The sequence below is a fragment of the Colobus angolensis genome, unplaced genomic scaffold (genome assembly GCF_000951035.1).
Source record: "Colobus angolensis palliatus isolate OR3802 unplaced genomic scaffold, Cang.pa_1.0 Scaffold60, whole genome shotgun sequence".
NCBI classification, from domain to species: Eukaryota; Metazoa; Chordata; class Mammalia; order Primates; family Cercopithecidae; genus Colobus; species Colobus angolensis.
This window is the reverse complement of record NW_012119599.1, coordinates 3,968,859-3,976,521: the sequence shown is the minus strand read 5'-3', so window position 1 is coordinate 3,976,521 and position 7,663 is coordinate 3,968,859. Positions and strand designations below refer to the sequence as shown.

The window sequence follows — 7,663 nt, the reverse complement described above, 5'->3', positions numbered from 1 at the left end:
TATTTGGAGTGAAAAAAAAAAAAAATGTGTGCAGGTTTTTGAGTGGATATAAATTTTCAGTTTGTTATTTTAAAATAATTGTCTCAAATAGGTAAGAGTACACAAACCTATTTTCTAAGGTAAAGGATATTGGGATCTGCTAAAATACGGGGACATTTTCCTCACACACAAACACATCTACAATCTCAAGGGGCTCCCCTACTCTGAGAAGCCCACCTGTAGACAAGAGCTTAAAAACAAGGCTCTGCCATGTGCCAGCCTGAGCCAATACCCCTGCCAGAACGTAAACTTCCCAAGGAGTTTTATCTCTTTTATCTGTTTTGCTCACACCTGTGTCCCTAGTGCCCAGAACAGTGCCTGGCACACCTAGATGTGAATGAATCCCAGATGGTGGTAGGAATGGGTGTTTCAGAAAGAAATCACAGCTTGACCGCATTAGATCTGGTCAGAACAACCAACTCCCTAGTAAGCGTTTTTTGCTGTTGGCCAGACTCTCAGCTCATCCCTGTCACCAGGGTTACTAATACAAACACTAAGTTCTCTTTATCAACCACTTACTATGTAACAAGGACTATGCTGAATGCTTTCAATTCCTTAACTCACTGAATCTGCACAACATAATTCTGCTGATGAGGAACTGAGGAGGGAAGAGACGCATGCCCAGTAAGCTAGGATTCGAAGGCACTGCCTAGCTCTGAAGGAATCTGCTTCCTAATTTCATCTCTCCCCTCCCTATAAGCTCCTGAGGAACTGAGGAGGGAAGAGACACATGCCCAGTAAGCTAGGATTCGAAGGCACTGCCTAGCTCTGAAGGAATCTGCTTCCTAATTTCATCTCTCCCCTCCCTATAAGCTCCTGTCCCTTCCTTCTGCCTGGCCCCTGTGCCCAAAGTTGCTCCCCCCAACACCTCCCAGTGGTCTCCTGAGGCCTGAAGCCAGGAAGAGCCTTTGTGGCCATAGGTTCTGAGCCAGTCTCTTCTGGGGGCATTTCTGGAACCTGTGGTTGCTTCAGTCAGGACTCCTGCCAGGTCCTGCCTCCCCTTCTTTTCCTGCCTGCCTGAATACCAACAGGATGGCACACAAACCCGAAGGACATGAACAGCAAAACTCCATAGACCAGACAAGTCAGCTCCTCATGCTACTTATTCAGCAAATTTGTAGTAAATACTGTGTGCCAGGCACTGTGTGAGGTGCTGGGGACCTTGCCCTCCTGGGGCTTACATTCGAATGGGGAAGAAAGATCAGGATGAAAGCTACAGTATCCTATTAAGGAGAGGTAAATGCAATGAAGGAAAACACAGAAGGCAGGGAGAGTAACAGGGGATGCTGTGTTAGATGGTCAGGGAAGGCCTGAAGTTGACTCGAATGGCATGAGGGAGAGTCTGAGATCTGCGAGAAGGGTATTTCCCACTGAGGGAGGCGGAGTGCAGAGGTCCTGGGCTGCAGGAAGAACAGCCACAAAGCCCTGCGGCTTTAATAAGCAGTGGCTCACGCCTGTAATCCTAGCACTTTGGGAGGCCGAGGCGGGCAGATTACCTGAGGTCAGGAGTTCAAAACCAGCCTAGCCAACGTGGCTAGGCTGCAAAAATTAGCTGGGCGTGGTGGTGGGTGCCTGTAATTCCAGCTACTCGAGAGGCTGAGGCAGGAGAATAGCTTGAACCCAGGAGACAGACGTTGCAGTGAGCCAAGATCACGCCACTGCACTCCAGCCTGGGTGACAGAGCGAGACTCCGTCTCAATAAATAAATAAATAAACAAACAAATAAATAAATAAATAAAAATAAAGGGAGTGAGGGGAGGCAGTGAGAGAAGTCAGCAAGGTGACCAGAGGGCACAGGACTTTGTAAGCCATGCACAGGCAGACTTCGGATTTATTCTGGTAGATATGTAACGTCAGTGGAGGGGTATGTGTATGCGCGCAGCGCTTTGAGGTTAGATGGTGGTGATTTGCTCCAACTTAAATTTTAAAAGGGTCCTTCTGGCTGCTGTCCCTTGAGGCAGTGCCTCAGTCTCTGGGCCTTTGTCTCCTGCCTTGTCCCTCCTCTCCACCCCCCAACCCCTCAGCTCCTCACCTGTAGAGACTGAGGTCGGTGAACCAGTCCTGGACGACAATCACCACATGGCACACCGTGAAAAGGAAGGCAGCAATCTGGAGTGACTGAGGGTGGGCAGGAAGGAAGGGAGGTGAGGACCTCTTTTGTTTGGACTAATCAGAAGTCCCTGATCCCAGGACTCAGCTCAGGAGGCAGCAGGGCAAGGAGCCTTCAAGCAGCTACTGTGTGCCCAGCACTGTGATGGCACTTCTCTCACAGTCCATCCCTAACTCCGGAAAGGTGGGAATTATCACCCCCATTTTACACAGGCAGATGCTGAGGCTTCAAAGGGGTTGGGGTGGGAAATGACTTGCCTGAGAGGCAGAGCCAGGAGTTGAGCCGGTTCTGACTCTCAGTGCAGTCCTCTTCCTACAGCCCTTGGGGCAGCCAGGGCTCTTACGAAGCAGAAACTAATGGACCACCCATACCCAGCTCTTCGGATCCTGGGAGGATGGGGGTTGGGATGTAAAACCTCAGTCCTGGGCCTGGCTTGGCTCCCTCACCTGCATCTCAACGTAAGTGTGGGGAAGGTTGTACTCTGGAGGCAGTTTGCGGTCATTATTGATGAGATGGTCTAGGATAGAAGGGCTCAGGATGGGCTGCAGCAAGGAAGAGAACAGAATGTCAGGGAAAGGGCTGCTCACAGACACCCAAGTTTCACACGCTCGAGGCAAATACATCGCCTATCTCAGGACAAAACAAGGTCAGAAACAAAGGCAGGCAACTTCTCATTAGAACAGTAAGGGGAAGTTACAGAAAACACTCAAAGCTGACACACGTTTCCAACTCCTTTACAAATCACTGCTGCTCTCAAGCACCTCATGCCCAAAAAGAAATCGCTTTCTGCTAATGAATTTTTAATGTTTACTCAAATGAGTCATGTCCCTTAAAGACTCATTTTGTTGTCAGTTGTTTCAGACCCTTTCAAAACTTCGCTAAGATAATTACTTAGGTGAAAAAAAATGATTAGTGTGAAAACTGGTGAGAATTTTAAAAACTGCATCAGTATGTACAAGAATCAGTGGTGAGCTCACCAGACTTTTTTTTCTTAAAGGAACATTCAATCAAAAAACTTTTAAGACCTAAATTAAATTGGCCTGATAGTCTACTGGCTTCTTGCTGCAGTGAAATTCTTTTAGAAAGGGGCTTTCACAACTGCTCGCTTTCTCGAGCATCAAACACTGAGCAGTGCTCTATTCTGTCTTGTTTTGTTAACTTCTGTCCTCCTCTTCACAGGTCTCTTGACTCAGACCACAGCTGGTTTGGTTTGTCTCCAGGTCTCCATGGCCCCTGCACACAAGGCTCACATCACATTTGTAGATTTTCCACTCTGTGTCATCAGTGCCACAGTGATCTTCAGAACTCTGTTCCACCAACTATGAGTGCCCACTAAGGGCTAGGCCCTGTGCCCCAGCTCTCACCCTCAGAGCCAGGGCTCTGCTCTGAAGAGCTTCAGGCAGGCAGGGACTGGGAATAGACACGGTGGCAAATCACATGCTGTGGTGGGAGGTGCATATGGGCAACAGTGGAAGGGAGGAGCTTCTGAGAGGAGGCCACACCCCAGTGCAATCTTGAGGAAGAAGAAGGCATCAGCCAGGCAAAAACGCAAGGTGAGAGATTATTGTCCTGATACTGGTATCAATCACTAAGAGTGTTTAGCACCTAACTCCTGTTGGGTGCTGTCATTGGGACTTTACTTGCATCAATGCACTGAAACCTCACAAACCTCCTATGAGGTAGGCAATATTGTTTTTCCCACTTAAGAGAACTGAGGAATGAAAATAAATAGCTTGACAAGGTCACACAATTTGTTGGTAGTTTCAGGTAAAAACAGGAAATGCAAAGTTCAGAGAAGAGAGAGATCAGTGTGTGTGTGCTTGGGGTTTGGGGGGTCCTCCAGAGGTGAGGATAGGCGGTCTGAGGGAGTCAAGCCATACCCTCCGAATGCCAGCTTAAGGAATCTGGACTTTGCCTGAGAACAGAGGAGAAGCCGAGGAAAACTGCCAGGTAAACGCATGACCAGTCAGTTCTAATGACAGTGACCAGCCTGAGCACTAATCTTGTGCCAGGTCCTGGCCAAGCCCTTTGCCTGGACTGTTCCACTGAATCCTTGAAACTCCTAAGAGGCTGAGTACAGTTATCATCCCTACTTATAAAGAGCTGTGGGTTTTTTTTTTTTTTTTTTTTGAGACGGAGTCTCGCTCTGTCGCCCAGGCTGGAGTGCAGTGGCCGATCTCAGCTCACTGCAAGCTCCGCCTCCCAGGTTCACGCCATTCTCCTGCCTCAGCCTCCCGAGTAGCTGGGACTACAGGCACCCGCCACCTCGCCCGGCTAGTTTTTTGTATTTTTTAGTAGAGGCGGTGTTTCACCAGGTTAGCCAGGATGGTCTCGATCCCCTGACCTCGTGATCCGCCCGTCTCGGCCTCCCAAAGTGCTGGGATTACAGGCTTGAGCTACCGCGCCCGGCCTAGAGCTGTGGTTTAAGGGAGTTTAAAACTTAAAGTCACCCAGCTGGTAAGAATTAACAGGCAGGATCAGAACATATATTCTCCAGGGCCCACGCTTTTCAGCACTATACTAGAAGATCCTTTATGCTACTGTGTAGAAGGCGAATGAGATGGGGGCAAAATTGACAACAGACTAAGGGCCAAGAAAAGACACAACTTGCCCCAGGGCACCCAGCATGTCCATGGCTTGACTGGAAGCACACGGAATCCATGCAGGGTTCTGGCTTAATCACATTCCAGGAAGAGGCTCAATGCAGGATGTGGCAGGGTGGGGCAAAGGCAGGCGGGGCTGGCACCTGGGTGTCCAGGAAAACAATCCGTTCTTGGGTAATAAAGAAGTCGATGCCACTGGTCTGGTTTCCCCCTCGTTCCTTCATTTCAGCGCTCTGGGCCCGGAAAACATAAGCCCTGTGGAGAGGAGCAGGCAGGGGTATGTGAGAGCTCTGATTCTCAGCCTTGGAGGCATCCGAAGTGTAACCCTGTGAGCCGAGCATGTGAGCCATGGTACCCTGCCTGTTCCCTAAGCTTTCCATCTGCCTGTTCCCTAAGCTTTCCACCCATGTCAGGGGGTGGGAGGCAGGGGCAGTGCATGTTTTGAAGCACACTTCACTCCTACCCATAATGAGATCCATTAGTTCAACTGATGAAGCCAGTACACTGAGGTGTTGAAGGGCAGAGACTCTGCCAGTCTGCCAGGATTCAGATCTCAGCTCTCCCTCTTCCTGGCTATGTGGCTTTAGGTACATTCCTTAACCTTTTTCCATTCGTTTCCTCATCTGTAAATGGGGATAACCACATGATCAAAACTCTGTGTATTACTGTGAGGTCGGTATGTGTAAAGCCCTTAGAATGGTGCCTGATACATAGTGATATATACTTTCAGCTATTAATTACCAAATAAACCTGCTAGATCCCAGGCACTGGAGAGAGAGCATTGAGTGTCCTCCACTCCCACAGTGAGGGAGTTCTGGTCTTGTTCCCAGCATCTTCCCCGTCAGGTGAGTCTCCCTCACTTCTACGTGTGCTGGGTGCTGGGAATATGAGGGCAAAGAAGGAAGAGCTGGGGCCGGGCGCGGTGGCTCACACCTGTAATCCCAGCACTTTGGGAGGCCAAGGCGGGCGGATCACAAGGTTAGGAGATTGAGACCATCCTGGCTAACCTGGTGAAACCCTGTCTCTACTAAAAACACAAAAAATTAGCCGGGCATGGTGGCGGGCACTTGTAGTCCCAGCTACGCGGGAGGCTGAGGCAGAAGAATGGCGTGAACCCAGAAGGTGGAACTTGCAGCGAGCCGAGATCGCGCCACTGCACTCCAGCCTGGGCGACAGAGCAAGACTCCGTAAAAAAAAAAAAAAAAAAAAAAAAAGAAGGCAGAGGCAGAGCTGGGCCTTGCCCTAAACCACTAAGTTCAACTTGGTGACTCTGTCACTTGGGCAAAGCGATTTTACCTTTTGAAATCTGTAAAATCAGGGTAATAGTACCTACCTCTCAAAGAGTAATTTCTATCTCACCCCAAGATACATAATCTGTTGTCTGACACACAGCAGGCATCCTTCCACTTTACAAACATTTTACGGAAAACCTCTTATTTGCCAGATACCAGAATATAGCAGTGAACAAAAAAGACTAACTTGGCTTCTGTGGAGCTTCTGGTTTAGTTTACAAATTACCAGAAATCAGTAACTGTGGGTGTTAGAAAGAAGAGGCGTGCAGTGCTCCAAGCGCAGATCACTTAGTTGCTGGAGCCAGGAAGGGCTGCCCTGGAGAGGGAAATGACAATGCTGAGGCTGAGAGAGAAAGAGGGAGTTAATTGGCGCTGGTGGGGGATGGACGCAGAGGAAGGCTGTGTCGGCAGAAGGTAGGTGGTTTGTTGTACCAGCACTCAAAGACCAGCATGGAAAGAGCAGAAAGATGGTGTGTGTGGGAGGGAAGGGAGCAAGAGGCTACAGACCCTTGTGGGGCGTGGTAAGGCTTTGGCCTATGAGCCTGGAGAAGCTGCTGGGAGATCTAAGTAGAGCAGTGACAGGATCCAATTGTGGTTGGAAAGGTCCCCCTTGCTGCTATGTGGCGAGGACCGTAGGGTGGAAAAAGTGGAGGCAGGCTTACAAGGCCCAGTGCCATAGTGCCTCCCTCTGCCTCTCTGGCCTTATCTCCTACCCCTCCCCTTCCAAGGCTGCCATGCTCTTCTGCACACACTCTGGGCAAGCTCCCACTTTAGAGGCATTGATTGTGCCAGTCTCGCTCATTGGAATGTTCCTCCAAGCATGCTTTTTCTCAAACGTTCCCCTTAGGAAGGCCTTCCCTCACCATCGTATTTAAAACTACAAACTAGTCTGGGCAACACAGCAACACCTCATCTCTACCAAAAATTAAAAAAAATTATTAATGGCGTGGTGGCTCATGTCTGCAATCCCAGCGCTTTGGGAGGCCAAGACAGGAGGATCACTTGAGGTCAGAAGTTCAAGACCAGCCTGACCAACATGGTGAAACTCTGTCTCTATTAAAAACACAAAAATTAGCTGGATGCGGTAGTGCATGCCTGTAATCCCAGCTACGCAGGAGGCTGAGGCAGGAGAACTGCTTGAACCTGGGAGATGGAGGTTTTAGTGGGCCGAGATTGAGCCACTGCACTCCAGCCTGGGTGACAGAGCAACACTTGTCTCAAAAATAAAAAATATATAAATTAGCCAGGCATGGTGGTACACAAATGTAGTCCCAGCTACTCAGAAGGCTGACGTGAAAGGATCACGTGAGCCCAGTCTGGGCAACACAGTGAGATCCTGTCTCTACAAAAAATTAAAAAATTAGTTGGGCATGGTGGTGCATACCTCTGGTCCCAGCTACTCATATGGTCGAGGTGGGAGGATGGCTTGGGCCCAGGAGTTCAAGGCTGCAGTGAAGCCATGATCACGCCACTATACTCCAGCCTGGGTGACAGAGCAAGACCCTCATCTCTTAAAAAATAGTAAAAATGGCCGGGTGCAGTGGCTCAAGCCTGTAATCCCAGCACTTTGGGAGGCCGAGACGGGCGGATCACGAGGTCAGGAGATCGAGACCATCCTG

The 7,663-nt window shown here is 49.5% G+C and overlaps 1 protein-coding gene across 1 annotated transcript in view; it reads right to left on the bottom strand.

Annotated features, from left to right (window-relative positions):
• Positions 1–7,663, bottom strand: part of SMG9 (SMG9 nonsense mediated mRNA decay factor) — a 25,316-nt gene that overhangs the window by 4,646 nt on the left and 13,007 nt on the right. The window contains exons 7-9 of the mRNA XM_011963099.1: positions 4,896–5,007; positions 2,596–2,691; positions 2,072–2,157 (exon numbers count right to left, since the gene is read on the bottom strand). Of these exons, the coding sequence (XP_011818489.1) occupies positions 2,072–2,157; positions 2,596–2,691; positions 4,896–5,007 (294 nt within the window). The remainder of the gene's footprint in view (positions 1–2,071; positions 2,158–2,595; positions 2,692–4,895; positions 5,008–7,663) is intronic.